This window comes from Erithacus rubecula (assembly GCF_903797595.1).
Source record: "Erithacus rubecula genome assembly, contig: SUPER_Z_unloc_6, whole genome shotgun sequence".
Taxonomy (NCBI): domain Eukaryota; kingdom Metazoa; phylum Chordata; class Aves; order Passeriformes; family Muscicapidae; genus Erithacus; species Erithacus rubecula.
Window position 1 is genome coordinate 1,235,817 of NW_027635650.1, and position 19,715 is coordinate 1,255,531.

The 19,715-nt window shown below is 43.1% G+C and overlaps 1 protein-coding gene across 1 annotated transcript in view; it reads left to right on the forward strand.

The window, feature by feature from the left end:
- The first annotated feature begins 243 nt into the window (after window positions 1-243).
- The window catches only part of SNX30 (sorting nexin family member 30), a 48,594-nt gene continuing 29,122 nt past the window's right edge, over window positions 244-19,715 (forward strand). Inside the window, exons 1-2 of the mRNA XM_079331653.1 lie at window positions 244-650; window positions 18,275-18,463. Coding sequence (XP_079187779.1) covers window positions 279-650; window positions 18,275-18,463 — 561 coding nt within the window. The 5' untranslated portion in view covers window positions 244-278. The remainder of the gene's footprint in view (window positions 651-18,274; window positions 18,464-19,715) is intronic.

The window sequence follows — 19,715 nt, forward strand, 5'->3', positions numbered from 1 at the left end:
TTTCGGGCACTTAACCTGCCGTTACACAGCGCGCGGCGACACCGCCGCACTACGGGCTCACCGTTGGGGCCGCTGGTGGCTCGGTGCTTCCCCAAGCTCGGCCCGGCCCGGCCCGGCCCACTTCAGCCTCCGCCAGATCCGCTGCATCCCCCGGCCCTTCCCGGGCTCCTCCAGCCCTGATGCCCCCACGGCCGCCTCGCCGGCTCGGCTTGGCCTGCCTCGCCCCGCCGGGTGGCTGCCGGGCCGGGCCGGGCGGGGCGGGGCGGCAGGTGGCGCGGATGTCGCTTTGGAAAGGGGCGGGCGGTGGCGCAGGCGGATGCTGCGCTCGCTCCTCCTCCTCCGTCGTCGCCGCAGCCGCCGCCTCCTGCGCCTCCTCATATCGCGGCGGTGGCGGGCAGGCTCCGGCCGCGGCCCCGCACCTTCTCGCCGAGGCGGCGCGGCCTCCGCCCCCTCCCTCCTTGCCTCGGTCGGTGCCCGACCCCGGCGCGATGTCGGGCGGCGCGGCCAGCGCCCCTAAGCCCCTCCCGTCCTCCGGGCCCAAGTCGCTGCGGGAGATGCCGCATCCGCTGGCCACGTCCAGCAGCGAGGAGATGGGGCCGGCGCTCACCCCCAGCCCCGACCTGCTCCTACCCCGCAGCATCGCCGACAAGGTACGGTCCGGGGGAAGGGGGTGCGGCATTTGAGGAGGCCTCTGATGTTGAAGGAGAGCGGGGAGAAGGAGAGAGAGAGAGAGAGTATGTGTGTGTGTGTGTTTGTTTCCTTGACACATCCCTTTTCCCGGCTTCATCTCTCCACGGGCAGATGAAGCCCTGGGCACTGCTGACATCCATTGCGGCGAGGGACCGGCTGGAACACTGGTGGTTGCGCTGTCACGGGAGGGTTGCGAGAGGCTGTATTTTATTTACTGTATCTGCTGTGGCTTATACCATGTACAGGTAGATGTAAATTTTTCAGGTATTGCTGCAGCTTCTTTGCTGCCTCTTTCCTGTAGCCCTCACGAGGAAGGCTTGGAGCTGGCATTGTTTCCTTATCGTCAGCTTATTTGTGATTGTGCTTTCCAGGCTGAACTCCTGCTTACTTCTTCCCAGCGCTAGTACAGAGAGGGTGCTCAGGAGTATCTATGTCTGTTTTCCCATCCCTAGCTCTGACATATGTTCACAGGACACTAGCAAACTCAGTGAAGTGTCTTCACGGTGGTGATAATTCGGTAGTGGTAGTACAGCACTGCTGATACATTAGCTTGCAAGGACTTGGTATCTGTAGTCTACAAAGTGTTCCTGAAACTTTTAAGGAAGGATTTCCTGGGAGCAAGAACTTCAAGGTGTGATGTGGGTTTAAAACCAGTTATGGCACAGCTGGTTCGTGCATGCAAGGTGTTGCAGCAGCTGAGTTGCTGGTTGCAAGAAGTGCTTCTTCTATGGCTGTTGTCCTGAGGAAAATGCTTCTGGGTAGGATGGATCGCTTAGGCTCCAAAAGGCTTGAGGCTGTCAGCAGTATCTGGCCCAATATACTCCCATGCTACAGGAGAGTGAGTCAAGGTAGCCTGGCCTTTTCCGTATTTCACCATCTGCTGTGTGCAGCTGTGATGTACGGATTCAGCATTTCTTCTGCCCATGTAAGGAGTCCTCTTCTTGAACATTTGCCTACTGTTGCTCTAGTGAGAAGTGAGGCTTACCTTCTCTTCAGGAGCTTAGGCCTTCATCTCACAAATTAGTCAGTTGATGACCTGCTGAGAAAAGGGTATAAGACTGAGGCAGGGATAGAAATTGTGGAGGTTTTTGTCTGTAATAGATGGTTTAATCATATAACTAGGTTGTTGTCTGTAGCAATAGAAATTGGCAGCTGCCCTCATGAATCTTGCAGCTGAGGAGCTGCAGCTGTTAACATGGTCCTTCCACACTGCTGTATAGCTGGGGAGAAGCAGTATTCTGAGGAATATCTCACACACTATAACGTCTTTCCTCAGTTGTGTTAAAGAACTTCTTTGCTTTTGGAGTGCAAGCAAGCTTCTCTCTGCTTTACTGCTGTGAGGTTGTGAGAAGTGTGTCAGTATTCCTGACAACCTGGGAGCAGAAATAACTCTAGATTCAGGCTGTGGTCATCTAATTTCTCATAAGTAGGAAAGTTCTTGCCCAGTTTTTCCATCAACAATAGAGATGAACTCCACCGTCCTGTACCCTGTATGTAGTACCATGTTGTTCTAGGCACTTGGCAGCATAGAAGTACTCCAAAAGACAGGGCAAAAGAAGCTGTGGTGGTGATGTTAGACTTGAGAGCAGTTCTGTTCTTGACCTGGAAATGGCAGTAGGCTATGATCCATGAGAATAAAAGGATATCCAGTAGGAAGAGAATTTTTTTTTTTCCTTCTAGCTGAACTTGCAGAAAAAGCCATATGTCTTATCCTCTTAATAGAAGGAGATCAACAGCTCTGGTGTGTGTGGAATGTCCCTTCTTCAGCTTAATATTTTACACACTGGCTGCAGTGCTAGCACTGTGTATTTAGTAGTCTACAGAGAGAGTATCGTAAGTGGAGGTAAGCAGGTAAAACCACTTTTTGGGTGGTTATGTCTCAGTCTCAGAATCACTCAATGGTTTGGGTTGGAAAGGAGCTCAAACATAATCTAGTCCAACCTTTGTGCTGTGGACCGGGACACCTCGATACATCAGGTTGCTCAGAGCTCCATCCAGCCTGGCCTTGAGCACTTCCAGTGTTAATCTTAAAAAATCTTAATCACTGATGGTGGGTTATTGTTCTTTTGAGAGACTGGCTCATTAATCAACTAGTAGTACTGAGTAACTTCAATAGCTGAGTAACACAGGGAAGTTGGCATTCAAGTCTAACTAAAGCTTAAAGCTCTGCATTTGTTATTTATTGATTTTTGAGTAGGAGCACTTCTGGTCTTCTCTCTGGCATTTTTGGGAAGTCTGGTAGAGATTGGTACTGCAGAAATTTTGGTCCAAGTCTCCTGCTTCAAGTGTCTTTGAGTCAGTTTCTTTAAGGACAACTGTTTATATCCAGACCTAATAGCGTATCCCTTTGGGAAGTGGGCTAGCGACAATAGCTGGCCCATCACCATGAAGAGGATAATTTGCGTTTTATGGGTTCTTCATGTTTTCTCAAGCAAGTACTTCCTAAAGTCTGCTGCAAGCTACAAGCGCCTAAGAGCGAAATTTTCTGAGTGGAGAAAGTACAGAAGTAAAGAGAAGTTTTCTGCCCATAAAGTACTTCAATTTTTATTACCACTGATGTATACCACAGAAGTGGCTAAACCTCTGCAGTCACTGCTTTGTGTTCTTTAAAGTATGCTTTTTTTAAACTTTTTTTTTATCCATTGTGTAAGAGCACCATTTTGTCCTGAGTTAGAGAAATCTGGGGGACAGGAATACCTGCCTGTGTGTCTTCTTTGGATTTTGATTCAAATATGAGAATAATGTAGTACTTCAGATCCTGTGTAACTTTAAAGTCTCATAAACTTTAGGTTGCTGTTCAAGAGCAGTGGGTAATGCTACTAGAGCAGTAGGTCATTAGAAAGGAAAGGATAATCTTTTGTGCTGTTTTCTGAGGCCATCTAAGTGGATGAGTCTTGAGTTTTCTGAATCTTAGGAAGAGGGCTACAGAACTTTATTATATGAAGTAGTGTCTTCATCCTGAGTTGTAGTGGACAGTAGTTTTAGGAATCAGGACACCTTGACTTTTGGCAGCATCTTACCTCTTGAATGAAAAGGACATTTTAGCTAGGTACTTGACTTTTACAGTCAAATGAATGCTGCAGTAAACACAAAACACTCGAGTTGTAGATTCTTGTTTCTAAAGCATTTATATATATGCCGAGTGTTTCTATCTTTTTGTTCCCCTGAAGTCTAATTGCATAAAACATTGTCTTGACACCTGATAACCATGAGTGTCTTTGATTTTATTTTCCCTTCATCCTTGCTAGCTTTCAGATAAGGACACAGCTAAAGCTGAAACTGAGTGCTGGCACGTTTGTTGTGTTTTGGGCGTTTTCCTTGGGTTTTTTTAACATCAGGTGAGAGGAGAAACATGCAGCGGAAAACAATTCCTCAAATTACATGGCAGAGTTAGTTGTAAAGTTAGTTGTAAAACTGAAGCCTTGCTGGTTTAGCTTTGAACACATGCAGGTTAATTGAAATCTCATTCTCAGAGCAGATCCCCTGCTGAAGAGGGCAAGACAAATGGGGAAGTATCTGGATTTCTCTCTGCCTTTTCCTTTTTAAAAAATAAGGAAGTTCTGCTTGCACATGACTAATTGACTCCAGTGCACAAGTTTGATAGCAAATCTGCTTTGTGCACCAGGACAAATGCTTTGGCAATGAGAAGAAAAGGCAGTATTAATAGGTTACTGAGTTTAAAACAGAGGTGAGAAGTCGATGATATTTTTCTGTGGGAAGACTTGGATTCAGCCCCCCTGAAGCTGTGGAGATTTGGTAGGCTGCTGCTAAGATTTAGAAGTGCCAGGCTGTGCAGAGTTAGAAAGGAAATGTTTAGTATGGCTTAGTTTCGCTGTCATCTAGCTGTGGCCCCTCTTGTCTTGTATCATCTAAGAGAATCTTCCTAGCATGGTGACGGCTTGAGATTGCCTTGAGACTGGCAGCTATCTGAGAAGGGGCCTGATTCATATCACTGGTTTCTTGCTGAGGACTCCAAAAGCTTTCATATCCCACCTGTCCTAGTACTCAGACTTCCTTGTCCTTTTTCAGACATTTCTAACTGCTGTTACTGTACTTTCTCAGCTTTTCTTCTTGGAAACTCTGCATACCTTATGTTTGCCTATGTTAATGCTATACATCTGATGGGAGCTTCAAGGCTGTTTTACACATAGTATATCAAGCAGATACCAGGGCTGATGTGGAATACCAGGCTTGCAGTGAATGCATACCTTGAATTAGCCAGTTCATGGAGATGGACTTTTAAAACTCCTACTGCAAACTTCTGCTTACTAACTGCAAACTGTTGTTTGTGTGCTCCTCTGCTTCCAAGTTACCACCCTGGTGAATTTCTAGACTTCTTATTAGCAACTGATCAAATATAAATACTTGGTGTTTGCTGGAGCGCTGTTACATAGCACTTATTCTGAAAGAGAGCCTGGCACCTCTCCAACTCCAAAAACTATGCTGAGAGTCTGAAGCTCTACTTCCAGTTTCCTTGGTTGCTATTTTGTAATTATTGCTCTTAACCTTATCCACCCACAGACGAAACCAGTTTGCAGTATAATCTGAAAATTTAAAATAGATCTGCCTGGGAGTCTACAAACTTCTTACTTCTCTGACTACATGAAAACTTAGGCCAGCACCATCTATTATTCTTAAAGGAAGCTGGAGGTACATTCTTAGTTGTGGGAGAGATTGAAGACTGCAGAAAGTCAAACTGAAGTTGGTGAACTTGGCAAACAATGTCAGTATGGATGGGTTGATCTGTGTTCCTGCCTACAGGATGCAAAAATGACAGTCACAGAGAAGTTGAGTCTAGAAGGCACTTGTACATTGTCTCGTCCAGCCTGTTGGCTTAGATAGACCAGGCTGCCCAGGATGCTGTGAAGTTGTTTTTTGAACAGCTCTCTGGGCATCCTGTTCCTGCATCCAGTCACCCACAAAGTGAAATATCTTTCTCGTGTTTAAGTGAAACTGCCAGTATTTCAATATTCACTATAAAGAGTCTGTCACTTCCTTATGTACACTCTTCCATCAAATATTTATCCTTATTGATAAGATTCCCTGACCATTATTATCTCCAGCCTGTTTGCCTTCTTTACCTTGAGGCATGTTGTTGGCTCTTGGTAAAGTTTTCCATCACTGTCTATGTTATTTTTTTTTTCATTCCCTATGCTGAACTGCTTTTCAGTCAATCAGCCTGCAGCTGCGTGAGGTTGCGCCTGGCAGGTGCAGGACTTTGCATTTCCTCATTTCCATTCTTTTGAGGCATCCCACAGCTCATTTCTCCAGCCAGTTGAGGTCTTCCTGAATGACAGCACAAACATCTCATCAAGCATTCTATACAGCTGTGCACTTTCAGTACACTTGCTGAGGATGTACCATGTTCCATCATTTAGGTCGTTAATGAAGGTATTAAAACAGTAGTGGCCTTAATACTTTCTGCTAATGTACACTATTTGGAATTTGTGGCCAGCAGTTCAGCCAGTTTTGAGCCTAGCAGTTTAGTCAGTTTTCAGTCCACTTTGCTGTACCTTTATCTACCTTGTGACTCATCACATTGTCTATGATTGTGTTATGAGAGATCTTTTGGAAAGTTCTCTTAAAGTTGAAATGAACTCTGTTAAAGCTCTTCTTCTGCACACCATCCCAGTGATATCGTCAGAGCAGGCAGGCATTGAGTTGGTTAAGCATGAGTTCCCTTAAGTCCATACTGACTTCTCGTCATCATGTGCTTTGTATATTTAGAAGTGGTTTCTAGTATTTGACCATTTTCTAGGTATGTGGTGAAGTTTACTGTCCTGCAGTTCCCTGTATCCTTTCTGAAGACAGGAGTGAACCATGGTCCTTAGGTCAGAAAGCTTCTAGGTGCAGGCAGTTGTCTGCTGCATGCTTCCTAAACAGGACATCAGCTCTCAAAGGCTGTGCTTGGTTGTCATCTTGTTTAAAGGAGCTGCCATCTCTTCTTCTGTTGCATTGTCTGTGTGCATATCAGGCAGTTCTTCTCCAGTCTTCTTACTAAAAGATCTTACTTAAACTTGGCATGGCTTTCAGCATGTCATCAGCATTCTGTCCACAGTCAGGTTGCTGTCTGAAACCAGTTTCCTATCTTTCAATACGGTGGTAACTGGAGCTGCTTTCTGTAGTTATTTCATCTCTCAAACTTGTAATACTGCTTGGATAGGTTAATATGCCAGTATCCTACTGAAAAGATGCGATTATCTACTTTTTGTTCCTTGTAGCCACTGTGAGGATTTAATGGTGTAGAAGCAAACTATAACAACATACTGGTGCTTCACTTCAAGTTGCCTTCACTTGTAGAAATAGGAAAGAGTACTTTTTTGGTGTCTTACACCATAGATGCTATAGTGGTATTGTAAAACTCTGCAGTCTCTATGAAACATAACTACAGCGAGTTTCTTGAATTGGCAATTCACTTCTTTTTTGAGCAAGATGACGGATAGCTAGCAAGTGGGAACAAACACTTGCATCAGCATAACTGTCTTAATACCATTACTTTTTCAATCTCTCTTGGTAAAGCTAAACATAGCTTCTCCTGTATAACAGTATTATATATTCAGAGCATACATAGAAGAACTTGATTCTTCAGATGGGTTTCAGAAGGATGAGTCTTGGCAATAACTTCTCAGCCATGGAGGAAAAAGTTATGCTTGATGGTCAGAAGGAATCCTCAGGGCTGCTTGTGTTGGAATACCTTAAACTTACCCAAGTAGCTGAATGTTTTCTGAGCTCATTCATGGATAGAAAGGGATAACCATTTTGATAACAAAGTTCTTTTATTACAGTTGTATGGGGACCTTCTCCTACTATTGGTCACTCAGGAAGCATGTCCCTGTAATTAATGATGGTAGAGGCAGAGAATGAAAGAATGAAGGGTTGGTTGCTAGTGACACACCTATCTGGGAGATCTTGGTTCCTAGATGAATGTGCAAACTCTTGTCCTGGTGTCTTCTATCATTGTGGTATACTCTTGTGGTATCTTAAACAGATGGTCTGGCTGTCACATGAGCCAGTCTGCTCCTGCTCTGAGTTGAGAGACTATAGTCTCCGTAAAGTAGGTCAGGAGATAAGGCAGGTAGCTCTTTTGGTGCAGTAGACTTAGTACCGCTGCAAGAAAATCTACTTGCCACACCTGAAATGTGCATTTGAGATTGTAACTGGCATGTGCTTTCAGTCTGCGGAAGACTTATTCTAAGTCACTTACAAATGCTATTTTATCTTGTGTATTTCTCAGAAATAACTTTGCTGAGGCTTGTTTGCTGCTGACCATGAGAAAGATCTTAAATGCTGAGCAGTACTGACTCTTTAAGCTGTGACTGATTTGTCTGCCTGAGTCTGGATGTGAGAGATTTCCAAGTTCTTGTGACTGGGGAAAACTGCTTGCATCACTAGGATGTAATGGCATGGCATCTACAACTATGAAGTAAAATCTATGTAGAGTTACTGTTAGTGAATTATTGAAAAACAAGGAGGAACCATTTCTTTCCAGTTACTAAGGGCAATAACTGACAAGGTAGCTACTAGCACTACTGCATTTATCAATTAAAGATGGAAAAGAAAATTTAGTAAGCTGCAATTATTTAAATGAGTTAGCATTTCCAATGCCAGTCAGCTTAAATGGCCTTCTGAAAGGGCAAGAAGAGAGACTCAGAGGGAGCTACTAACTACTCAACCTCACCTCAATACCTGGAAGGGTGTTGGAACAATGAATTCCAGTTTGTTGGAAACCATGGTAGCCATCTTTATCCACAGAGAGGATGAGAAGGTGATCAGGAGTAGTCAGCATGGATTCACTAAAGATAAATCATGCTTGATCAATCTGATTGCCTGCTGTGAAGAAACTGTTGGATGGATGTGGGGAGAGCAGAGGATGTTCTTCACCAAGGCTTCTAGCACTGTCTCCTAAAGCATTTGTATAGGCAAGCTCAGGGAGAGTGGATTGGATGAGTGGACAGGGAAGGGATTGAGAACTGCTGAACAGCACATCCTAGAGATTGTTATTGGTGGCACAGGCCCCAGTTGAAGGCCTGTTCCTAGTCCTGTCTCCCAAGGTCCAATACTGGGCCCAGGCATGTTTGACTTACCCATCAGTGGCTTGCATGAGGGGACAGTGACCTCCTCAGCAATTTCACTGACAACACACAGCTGGGAACAGTGGCTGATACCCCAGAGGAATGTGCTGCCCTTCAGAAAGACCTCAATAGGCTGGAGAGAAGGGCAGAGAGGAACCTTCTGAAATCCAGCAAAGGCAAATGCAGGGTCCTGCACGTGGGGAGGAACAACCCCAGGCACCACCACAGGCTGGGGTGACCTGCTAGAAAGCAGCTCTGTGGAGAAGGAGCTGGGGGTCCTGGTGGACAACAAGCTTCCCATAAGCCAGCAGTGTGCCCTGGTGGCCAAGAAGGCCAGTGACATCCTGGGCTGCATTGAGGAGCAATGCCAGCAGGTCAAGGAAGTGATCCTGCCCCTCTGCTCAGCCCTGGTGAGGCATCACCTGGAATGCTGTGTTAGTGAATTTATGACTAACAGAATTAGAGGAGGATAACGGGAAGTAAAATAAGCCCTTAAAACACCTTTTTCCCCTTAGCCCATCCCTCCTTCCCACTGACAGCACAGGGAGACAGGGCATGGAGCTTTGGTCAGTTCATCACCAAGATTTTCTTCCACTGCTCTGGGAGAAGAGTCCTTCCCCTGTGAGACTGTGGGTTCTCTCCCACAGGAGACAGTTTTTTCAGAACTTCTCCAGCATGGGTCCACTCTCATGAGCAGCAGTCAAACCATACCTGCTGCAAATGTGAGTCCATCCCACAGGCACACAATCATCCCAAAACTGCTGTGGCACGGGTCACTCTTCCATGGGGTTCAGTCCTCCCATGGAGGCATTTCCCCTTCCAGCCTAGAGCAGGGCCTTGTCTTTCCACCTGGGTCACAGCCTCCCACTGTGTGGGTGTCCCCACCAGGGTCTCCTGCTGGATCACTGTCTCCTCTAGGTATCCACACATTCCAGCAGGGGCACCTTCCAGCAGGTGGATTTCTGCATCCCCCATGGACCCATGGTCTGCATGGCCACAGCTACTTCACCGTGGTCTCACCACAGCCTGCAGAGGAATCTCAGCTCTGGTGCCTGGAGCACCTCCTTCCCCTCTCTCTCTCCACTTACATTGATGTTGCCATGTTGTTTTCCTCACATGTTCTCACATGCTCCTCTTCTCTGACTAGAAGAAAAACTGTGAGCCCTTTGTTTTGATTTTCATCCTAGATATGTTATCAGAGAGGCATTACTAACCTCTTTAGTTTGGCCAGCAGTGTGTCCATCTTCAGAGGCATCAGAGATTGGCTCTGCTGGACACTTTGGAGCTTCCAGCAGCTTCTCACAGAAGTCACCTCTCTAAGCCCATCTTCTACCAGAAACCAGGCCATGCAAAACCAATACACAAGTGCATCAGTCTCTATAGATAATTTTCTATCTAGTGAAGAAATACTGTGTGACTGCTTTTCCTCAGGTTTTGTCCTCAAAGCAGAGACTGAAGCAATCATGCTGTGTGGGTTTTGGTTTAGGGTTGATAGTTTGTTTTTTTCCAACAGATAAGCACTATGTTTATTTTATCTTTTTGAGAGCAAATGCCTTTTTGCTGGAAAATGTATTGTCTATCAGCAAACGTGATAGACTTAAATTGCACCTGCATAAACTAACTCTAAGAGCTTCTCCAAGAGTACACTTCTCCAGCTCTTCCAGGGCATGAGATGTAAGCACTTGCACAGTGATGTCATGCCAGTCTGACTTGCTCTCACAAAATCTTCACTGGTCTGTGTTAGGAAAGCTAATGCAGCTCATCTGAAACAGAGAGCATGAAGGAATCCACATTATAGTATATGCATATTCTTTCTTGTTTAAACAAAATATTCACCAGGACACTACAGTGCTTTCCTGCATTGTATTCCTCTTATCTCTTTCCCTCTTATTTCTTCTCTAGTTGTCCTTAATCCTTTGCATCTGTTTGCATTAAAAAACCTCAGCTCTGTTTGCTCTCAGAAACCAAATTAATAGTTTGGTGATGCTGGATACCTAGATAACAGATATAACTAAGTCTAATTCTAGAGAGTGAACAGAAAAACTCAAACTTCTGAATGATATGTCTATAGAGCTTTAATGCAAAACTAGCAAATGGCAGTTTAGTTTGGACAAGCTTAATAAACTGTTTCATCTGTAATCAGATAGAAATGCGGTTTTTTGGACTGGGAATGATTCCTAGTCATATGCAAGATTCAAGTTTTCCTCCTCATGATCTTAAATCCTGGCTTCTGCTTTGCTGTTGAGAAGGTCAGCGCTCGACTTGTGAAAATGAAGCTTCAAACAAAACACGGGGCATGTCAGCCTTGTTTGTTGACAAGGTGCTCTTTAACATGTTGAAATGGTTAGTGGTGTTTTTGTGCACACAGCTGCAGAATCCATATAACAAACAATATTGCTGCAACGAAATCCTTGCATAGGAACATGGAACTTAAGAGAACTAGAAGTTATGAATTCCATTATTTTTGAAATGTTTCTAAGTATGTGTAGCTTCTGCCATTTGTGGAAGCCTTTGGGCTCTGAAGATAGGCTGGAATTGGTGCTGTTGCTTACTGCTGAGAACTGTGGAGAGATGAAAGAACCTCTAGCTCTTTTAAAGAATCATCCAAGTCTGCCCAAATCATAAACTCTCTTGCTTCCTATCAGGTCATAAGCACTTTTGTGCTACTTTCTATGCCTTAAACACAATTGAACTAATCATATTGGATGGTTGCCAGTCTGTGGCAGTTTGATTAGGAAGACAGATGCAGCCTTCTGCAAGGACTCAAGTGCTCTAAAAACAGATGTGAGTGCTAACCTTGTGTCAGGAACTTATATCAAGAGACTAGCTCATCCTGTGGATGTGTTAAAATACCTCTTGACATTTACAACAGTGAGGAAGCTGTGGCAATCCTGCAGTTACTTCTTGTAATTTCTTTCCTGCCCAAAGGGTTTGGGGGTATACATGACAGCTTCATGGCAGTTAAGTTTTGAGCATGTATTATACCTTTACATTTTGCCTAATAAATGTCTGCTGCAAATAGTAACCCCTTTCATCTTCCAGATGCTTATCCTCCAAAGGCATTTAGCCTTTCATGCAAAAAGCAGCACAATAACCTGGCTTATTATTGGTATTGAAAGTTTTAACTGTTGTAAAACATCTATAATTCCTGATTTTCAGAGTCTAACCTGAACCACATTTAGGTTTAGAGTGGCATTTGCACAGTTCCCCTTCCAGACTAGGAAAGAACCCGACTTCTTAGGGACTGTGGGAAGACAGACTTATAGCCAGACTGTGTGAACAGATAGTCTGGTGTGGTACTTGACACTTTGTTTTGACACTAGCCTTTGCCCTGGTGTGTGGGAATGTTGAAACTAAGCTGTATTGTAGCTGAGTCTCTAAAGACTTTAGCAGCAGAGGTAGGAGACAGCTTATAGCTCTTGTTGAAAATGGTATTTGCGAGAATGTTTTTGTGCCCACATTCTTGTTCTGCTTAGCTTAACTGTGATGACTTACAGGAAAACAAACCACAAAGTAAAATAATTCATTCTATGAAATTTGGCTGAGGTGAAAATCCCGTGACCTACACGAGAAGGCTTGGAAAATGCTTGTTTCAACCATGTGATGTCTCTATGAAGTTTGTTTCAGTGTTTCTCTGTCCAGCTGAAATGCAAAGAGGCACTATTCCAAGTACGATACCTGTATAAGCAAGAATGCTCCCAGGCTTTGAGTGGTACCAAACTACAGGCCATCATGTTGCATCTTCAATTCTTATTTTTTTCAGGGATACTGAAGAGCATGTCTCTAGGCAGCTCTGACCTACGTAGCAGAAATAGTAGCTCAAATTATGAACTCCAGAGTAAAGTTACCAGACTCATGGCTTGCCAGGTGTTGTACTTTGACTCCTATGTAAAATATGAAAGCAAGTTGATCTAGTCTTATTCTAATGGATTTTTGGTTAGGTGAGCAAAATACCAGTTATAATGCTGAAACTTTAGAGAGGAGGCATGGCTCTGTTAAACTGGGTCTTTCTGCCTGGCCCTGAAGAACCCACAGACTTGATTCATAATACCCTTCATGGCTAAGAAGTTAAAATTTGGCTTGGGTCCTCTGGAACCTAGCATTTGTTCCTCAGCTACTGACACAATATTAAAGTAAGAGCAAGAGAGATTAATTCTGATTTATACTTACTCTGTATTGCTCTTAAAATGGCCTCAACCTTACAGTCTAATTTTTAGATTATTATTATAATAGGAACCACTGACCACTTTGCAAGGTATCATCTTATTCCTTGTGAGTACATCCTCATAAACTCTGCCATCCCTTCCCATTACTGGAGAAGGATATTGGGAGCACGCATATGTAACCACTTATCCTTTTCCAGAAAGGTAGGTCTAGACCAGAAATTGATTATCACAGTTCTTCAGTTCTTATAATTAACAACAACTAGTTCTAGACTAACAACAACTTAGCACTGTCTTATTTGTGGAGCACTGTAGGAACATGGTTCTGCTTGCTGAAAATGAATAGGGTTTTAGCATTTAACTGTGGGGATTTTTTTTTTTTTTTTTAACACAGTTGAGCATGACTGCCTTGTTCTTTCCATCCCTCTGTGTCCACAATATTCTCCTTTCTCTGCACTCTGTATGCCCACTTTGGTGCCTTAAATTAACTGCACAAAAACAGGTGCAAGAGACTGGAACATGTACTATCTCAGACGTGAAGAAGCAGAAGTGGCCTCTAATGAACAAAGTCTCATGCTGCTGCCTGATAGTGAATGAAACAGAACATTCATAAAGGGGAAGTAAATGCATTTTCTTCCCTTGCTCTGTATCTAGCTGGTATTGGATAATAATCTTGTGTAGACTAAAATTTCACTAAATAGATGCTTAGTGGAGTCTTCAAATAGAATACTGTGCACAGATGAGCTAATCTAGGTATGCTGGAGGATGCAGAAGTGCTTTTTCTTTCTACATGGAGCTGGCCTGTATGAAAAACACCTGCATTCACAACTTTCTGGGATGAGACAAGGAGTGTTATGAACAGGTCTGTGAAAGTCAAGTTCAAGTAAGCTTTTTTTAAGTGCCCTTGAGGATGTTTGTGTCTAAACCACTTCAGTTTTCCAGTCACTGGCTGCCATTCTCCTATGACTGTCACATACTGAAGGTATGGAGATAAGAGTGTTCCAAAACCCAGCTATAATTGTGTGGCATTGTTGTCTGCTTAACATGACTCTGTCTGTCATCGTGTCTCTGTGAAATGAGTGGCAAAAAGCAACAGAATGCCTTAAAATAGAAGGAGAAAATGTACACCACTCTGAATTTCTGCTTCCTCATGGACTGCTGCTTTGAGAGCAAAGCTATCTGGTGAAGCTGTACACTTGCTCAGGCAGGATAGTTGAAAGCAAGCATTCAGTTTCTGGCAACTGTAATATTAACTAGTTGCCTGTAACTCAGCAGAAGACTCCATAGTCTTCACAAGAAAACAATACCCATGGAAATTTAGACTTTCAGGGGTTGAGTCCTGGATGCTTTCTCTGGTGTACTACTCCATCGGGGGAGGCTGCCATCCAGAAGAATGAATACCAACCTCCTGAAGTTTCTACTTCATGTGGATCCAAACTGCTCTGTAAGGGGAGTTGTGGAAAATCTCCTGGGAGAAGATGACAACAGTTGGAAACTTCCCAACTTGTTTTAAATCTCACATGCAGACTTCCTAGTATAAAAAATTCAGTTGAATTTTATGTTTAGATGAAGTGAATTTCTTGATAGATTAAATGCCTGTTTCTGGGCAGGCTGACTAGTCAAGGTGTTTGGAGAGCATGACTTAACAAACTAGTGTGAGGCAGCTTTACCAGATAGCAGCCTGCGTAGTTGTCAGGTGCATTTCGAACACAGGCGGTTAATTTCTACTTGCCGGGCACTGTAGAATACCAAACATGTGCTGCTAAAGTTCTCTGACTTCTGTACCCAAATTTAGGTGTCTTGAGAAATTCTAGGAACTTCTAGGAATGCACGAAGAGCCTGCCCTTGTGATTGTTTTACAGCTGTGTTGAAGAACCAGTAGCTCATGAACCTGGAAGTCTTAATGTCACACTGTTTATCTACTTTAGGTTGTGATCCTGGCCCTGCTACACCTTCACCTGACATACTTCAACAGGTGACAAAGGTGTGAAACTCTGCTGAGGCAGCAGGGGACAGATACTATGGACCTTTACTCTTTAGAAAAAGCTTTGGAACTTCAGAAAATCTTTATGAATGCTCGCTTAGAAGTGAAGATACCTTGACAAAATATGTCCTTGCCTGGCTGACCAGAAGCAGCCTCTCCTTCTCTCTGCTCAGCTTTATGGCAGACTTGACTACTGTGAGTAACAGGTGCTTTGACCAAAGGCTTTGTAAGCAGTAGTTACCTACTGTGGCTTGGACCGTGCTGGTCTCTAATCATGCATGGAGATACATAAAACATGAATGGGCAGCTACTTGATGCACTAAAAGTGAAGCTGATGCATGAGCCACTGGCACCAAAGTCAGACACAGTTTGCCAGCTTGTTTATGAAAAATGGATAATACTAGCCAGTATTTCAGATGCTTGTAGGTGTGATAGTTATACCAACAGGTAGAAACACAGGTGGCTATATATCCCCTTTCCCATTAGGCTCTGCAGGACATACTTATTTTTCTGTGGTAAAAGCAGACTAAAACAAATTATGCAGTCTTGTTTCCTGAAGAGGGAAAAAAAAAAATATCCCCCAAGTCCCATGGAAGAAAGGTGGGGCAATTAACATACATGACAGAGAGGTGCTCTGCTGGTAGGATTACAACCTGAGGTATCTCATACTTCAAAGCCTCTTTCTATCAGTAGCGTAAGACTTCAGCAAAACTGATCCTGCCTCTACTGTCAAACAAGGATTCAGCAGCCATATGTGTTGTTTGTAGGAGCTTTCACCCAATCAGGAGGAGAAATAGTTAGCTTCTAACTTGTTTTTTTGTCTACTGAAAAGTAGCAAAGTAGCAGGATATGATGCCAGCTGTCTCTGCCAGGGGAGGATTCTGCAGATGAGGCAGTATAGCACATCATCTATCCCCACCACCACAGCTAGCAGCTTTTGTGATCTGAACCTGGTACAGAAGCTTTACTTAATGTAGGTCTGGAATGTTTCATCCAGGATGAGCTATCAGAGTCTTTAACAACTGAGACATTTCACAAACTGCAAGAACACATTCAAGTTCAATTCAAGCCTCCACATACTTCTGTCCTCCGTAAATGTACGGGACATACTATATGTTATTGTTACTTCCCAAGAGAATTGATGAGGAAAGGTGCTAACTTCATGCAACTGGCTGCAAGTTCCATTATTGGCTCCTTCTCTAGATTTTTGTATTTTAAGCAGATTCCATTATGCTCTTTAAGCCCTCTTTTGGAAGAGTTTTCTTACAAACTTTTGAGATCTCTTGTGGAACCAGGCTTAAGCTGTTTCTGCAAGTAATTGTCATACTGGAAGCTTAGAATATGACTGGCTGCAGTTCTGGTACAACTTGTTGTATGTTAATGCTTATTGCACATGGTCAGTGATGAGCTGTCTTTTCCTTTGGAAACAGAAACAGATTTGTCTCCAGCTACTGTGGTATCCCAAGCTTTGCTTGGCTTTTTAGTCCGCTCAGCCAAATTCTCTTGTCTAGCTGAACTGCAAATTTTCTGAAGTCATCTCCTGTTGTTAACCTTATCCTGTCTACTGCTTATTCTGTTTGTGTAATTTCAACAGAACTTCTTATCTGTTGCTTCCTCCTGCTGTGCAGGTTCCTCCTAGGCTCAGTCCAAGCCAGGTGCTTGTGCAGTTTGAGGTGTCTACCTCATGTCTGAGCTGGCAAGCTGTGCCTTGCTCTTCCTGTTCTTTTACTCTCTTGAGAGCTTTTGAGTGCCTGCCTTGCCGTCTTGCTCACCTGCCAGTTAAATCTGAAACCATCCATTTATTGGCAGAGTGTTCTGTACATTAGCTGAGAGAATATATCTAACCTCTCTCTTAGTAGACAATAGTTTAGAGCAGCCTTTTTCCTAAACATCTAGGCTAAACAGTTATTTTTTGTACTTCATACGATAAGCCCTCAAGATGAAGAGCAATGCTGCGGACAGACAGATGGCTCTCTATGAAATCCCAGTTCTCCCAGGATGGGATTGTGATAATGACTGGTAGGAATTTAGCTGTTTTTAGCCATTATCAGAGGCCCACCTTTCTAAGTAACTTTACCTCAAACCTCTTGCCTGTGATTCTGTACCTTTTGGCTAAAGGAGCACTGATGGGCAGAGGGAGTCTCACCCACATGACTGCTTTGCTAAGATGATATGTTTTGTCTAGCCACTTACAGTTGTGTGAAGCTGGGTGTAAGAAGTAATTGTATAACTAAAACACTCCTAGTTAATGTGGTGCTTAGCTGTAGTGTTTTTTTCTCTGTTTAGCAACAAGGGAAATCACGCTGGATAAATCTATCCCTATGCTACTATTAAAAAGATGCAAACAAAAAGTCATCCTGTCTTCTCTGAAAAGAAGAGTCATGGATCCTTAGGACTTTCTATGTACAACTTATCACACACTGTCAGCTCCTTCTGCTACAAACAGGGCAAAGAACATGTTAAGTTGCTGTGATATTTATGGAAGTGCAATGACTACTGTTACAGGGTAATTGGTTTGTATTGAAGTGTAAGATTTGAAGGTGTGTGGATATACCAAGTTTGCTATAAAGTTGATTTGTTCTTTTTTTCCCCTGCTGCCAAGTGAGTTTCAAGGAATTGCTGACTTCTAAACTTTTGTGGTTTTCTTGCTAAAATAACTTGCTGGATATTTTAGCCTCTGTCTTCTCTACACACTGGATGACACTCTTAGGCTTGAGAGAAAGAGAATGAGAATCTCTCCAAAGAAAAAGTAATGTTTTCATTTGCTTTAGGACTCAAGCAGGGAGATGTGGTGTACCTAGACAATTGTGTGTGAGAGTATGTGACTGTTCTCTAGTGCAGTGATGGCAGTTCAGACTCTGACTGCTGTCAAGATGTGTGGAAGTTCATGGACTGGATGGGAGTCCTCTGATGGAAGTTTTCTCCTTCCTGCACTGTAGGAGTCTCCAGAGGTGGAAGCTGACTGCATTCCATACAACTGAATTGTTGCCATTTTGCCTGAAACCTGTCTTACAGCTAGGTCTCTTGATTTGCCCAGCTGTTCTGTTTTCAGTCTAGATTGGCTCAGTCTCACCAGGAACTGTTGGTTCAGCAATACTTTACTTCCTTATGAATAAGAAGCAGGTTGTGCTGTACTTAAGGGAGGTATAGTGATAATGTTTTCTCCTCTGGTTAATGCTTGAAGATGTTGGGGTGTTGGCCCCGTGTCCTGGAAAAGAGTGGCCCTTGAAGGTGTTGAAACGCACGAACCTTGTAATATATCAGAGAAACTTGCCGGTGGTGTCTGTGAAAATGCTGTGCTTTACCTTGAATCTGTTAAGCTTGTTAAAAAGTTTGTTTTGGTTTTTTTTCCCTCTCCAATACAGGATCTCAGTCTGCCCAATGGCACACCCGTGGACACTTCTAGCCCAGCCTCCTCGTCATCTCTCCTTAATAGACTGCAGCTGGATGATGACTTCGATGTGGAAACTAGAGACCTCTTTGTTACTGTTGATGATCCCAAAAAACATGTGTGCACGATGGAGACATACATTACATACAGGGTTACAACAAAGGTACAAAGCGATATTCTCTTTTCTAGTACTTCCTTCTTTGTGGAATAACTTCAGGGCATGTTCTGGATATTCACATCTTGTACTGTGTTTTCCTGTCTTAAGGACAACAACTTTGGTCTTTGGTACCTTGTGAATATGTTGAAGATGTGACTTCTCTTAGCAGAACTGTTACTTCTGTATCTGAAATTGTGGAAAAAGTTTTTAACATGTCAACTGGGATTTTTTTTTTGCCTCTGATTCCTAAAGAGAGCTGTTTGTAAACTTGCAAGGCCAGTTTCTTTCATTAACTTCACAGTTTGTTAATTTAAGTAATCTGATACTCATTTGGTTTGAGTTCCCTTAAAGGGAATGTGCCCCATTACTGTTTCACTGCTAATCATCATACATTTTTTGTCTTTGCTTTTCTGAAATGCTTTAAAGCTTGCTGATGGAAGTTTTTAATACATTTCATCTGTTACCCACTAAATTAGTGTTGATCCTGAGCTGTGAACTAGCTTTCATGCAGATAGGTCTACAGATGAAAATAAAATGAAGTAGCCTAAGAATGCTGCTGCCAACTAAAAGAGCCTGGAGATTTTTTCAGCACCTGTTGTAGTTCAATCATGAATGTAATCTACATATATTAATATGAAAAGTGATCTGAAAAGTCTACCAGATTCACAACTGAAATGTTGATTCCTCTTCACTAACTCATTCTCATTATAATGAGCTCCTAGGTGTTGTTGACATCTGCTTTGGGCACTTGTAGTTACCTAAGGCAAAAGGTATTTATGAACTTTACTAGTAGTGTACTTGATACACTTGTCCAGAAAGGTTAACATTCCTCCAGCCCACTTAGACGGCAGTATGTACTGGACCAAATATTTTCCTTGGAGATAAGGAACCTTTACAGGCTACAGATAATTTTTTTCCAAATGTTCACTTCAAAGTTTCACTTTCAGATTACACAGGAGAAAAATGGAGTTTTTCTAAAATAGTAACTATGTCTTGCTTCACATTTAACACAGTTCAGTCCTTCATTTTTACACTGAGAGTCCATATCTTGCAGGAAACACTGTATCTTTTTTTACTTGGAGCAGCTTAGCCTTCAGCTATTGCTTGATAAGGAACCACAAAATAAAATGCCGCAGGGAAATGGCTAAAATTGACTAATGTTTCTCTCTTAAGTAAGTCTCAATTATTCCATCAAGATGAAATGTTTCTATATAGTGACACCCTAATAATGTTACTGTGCTTGGACATTCTTATGTTC